General features: G+C 60.6%; 1 protein-coding gene across 1 annotated transcript; it reads left to right on the plus strand.

The window, feature by feature from the left end:
* Positions 1-46: 46 nt before the first annotated feature.
* On the plus strand, positions 47-1,135 carry LOC104402541 (protein farnesyltransferase subunit beta-like; the record flags this gene model as incomplete). The annotated part of the gene is made up of 5 exons (XM_010010442.1): positions 47-176; positions 258-390; positions 632-743; positions 823-937; positions 1,028-1,135. Coding segments are annotated over 5 exons (598 nt in total), but the record flags the coding sequence as incomplete, so codon positions are not given.
* Positions 1,136-1,868: the final 733 nt, after the last annotated feature.

Raw genomic sequence — 1,868 nt, forward strand, 5'->3', positions numbered from 1 at the left:
CTTCAGTTGGGATATTGATCCCATCCTGTCCTCTCTTCCCACGCAGGTGCCAGAACTGGGAGGGCGGCATCGGTGGAGTGCCGGGGATGGAAGCTCACGGTGGTTACACCTTCTGTGGCATGGCAGCGCTGGTGATCCTCAAACAGGAGCATCTCCTGAACCTCCGGAGCTTGCTGGTGAGCACCTCCAGCCCCTACCTCACCGGGATGGGGGGCTCTGAGCCCCACCTTGGCCTCATGCTGCTCTGTCCTGCCCAGCACTGGGTCACCAGCCGGCAGATGCGCTTCGAGGGTGGCTTCCAAGGGCGCTGCAACAAGCTGGTGGATGGATGCTATTCCTTCTGGCAAGCTGGGCTCCTGCCCCTGCTGCACCGAGCCCTCCACGCCAAGGGTGAGTTGGCTGTTGGGGGGCTCCTGCCTTCCTCTGCCCCCCAGAACAGCAGCTTTGGTGGGGGTGGAGGTGTTTTAGGAAGGGAATGAAGCGCAGTGATTTGGGTGTCCCTGTTCCGAGCGGGAGCTGCTGCATCAGGGGGACTTTGGAGGCTTGGTGGTGTGGAGGAAGCCCTGAGGGGGGGATTCCCACCTTCTTGGGGTCCCCCCCATGGATTTTACCACCTTCCCTTCCCCTCCAGGTGACCCAGCACTGAGCATGACCCACTGGATGTTCGACCAGTCAGCGCTGCAGGAATACATCCTCCTGTGCTGCCAGTGCCCGGCCGGGGGGCTGCTGGACAAGCCTGGCAAGTGAGTACCAGGCTTACGGGGGCTGCCTGGTGCCCTGGCCCCTCGCTCAGCACCCCAACATCCCCTTTCCCATCGCCAGATCCCGGGATTTCTACCACACATGCTACTGCCTGAGCGGCCTGGCCATAGCGCAGCACTTTGGCAGCGGTGACCTGCACCACGAAGTGGTCCTGGGTGCCCCCGAGAACCGCCTGGTAGGTGCTGAGCGCCGCTGTTGAGCTCTGGGTGTGCTCCCCATCACCACGAGCAGGCTTGAAGCACCCTCTCCTCTTGCTTCCCCGCAGCAGGCCACGCACCCCGTGTACAACATCACCCCGGAGAAGGTGGTGCGAGCGGTGATGCATTTCCTGCAGCAGCCCGTGCCCAGCCTGGAAAAAAAAGCATCTGAGTAGGGGTTGTCTCTGCTGCCCCCCCCAGACTGTGTGGAGCAGCCCTGCCCCGGGTGTTTTGGTGCAGAGCGAGGTCCTCAGGGTGCTAGCAATACCAAAAACCTGCTCCCGTGGCCACCAGCTCCTGCCGCCATTCCCGGTGGTGATCCCGGTGCCATAAAAGTGGCCGAGGGGTGCACGGGCCGTTGTCAGAGCTGTTCGGAATCAATAACCCCCCAAGTAAGAGCTGCCCCGTGTTGCGTGTGTGCAGTGGGGAAGAGCTGCCACCACCTCCGTGTCACGGTGTGGGGCTGGGAGGTGGCACTTGGCTCCAGTCCTGGTGTCACCTCCTGCCCCAGGAACGTTGGGAAGTTAAAGTAAGGCCTTTTTTGTCCCATTTTATTCTTTTTATAGTCTTATAGTAAAGGGAAGCCTCAACTTGCAAGACAACTCTGGGCAGTATGTACAACATACCTTAGATCCATGGAATGAATTGGCATCGAAATGGGGACTGGGGGGGGGCACCTATAGGGCAGAGAGGGGACTCTAGAGATGAGAGAATGCCACAGAGGTGGGGAGGTGGGGAAAGGGCTGGGGGGGGTGACAGAGGGAAGGAAGGCGGGGACAGGATGCACACAGAGAGCACCCAGCCTGGCTCTGTGCTGTGGAAAGAGGGGGTGCAGGCGTTGTGTGTCCCCCCCAAAGCTCCCACAGGCTTTGGGGGCAGTTGGAATTGCACACACAGAGAATAAATAGC

Source organism: Nestor notabilis, unplaced genomic scaffold, assembly GCF_000696875.1.
Source record: "Nestor notabilis isolate BGI_N333 unplaced genomic scaffold, ASM69687v1 scaffold18052, whole genome shotgun sequence".
Taxonomy (NCBI): Eukaryota; Metazoa; Chordata; class Aves; order Psittaciformes; family Psittacidae; genus Nestor; species Nestor notabilis.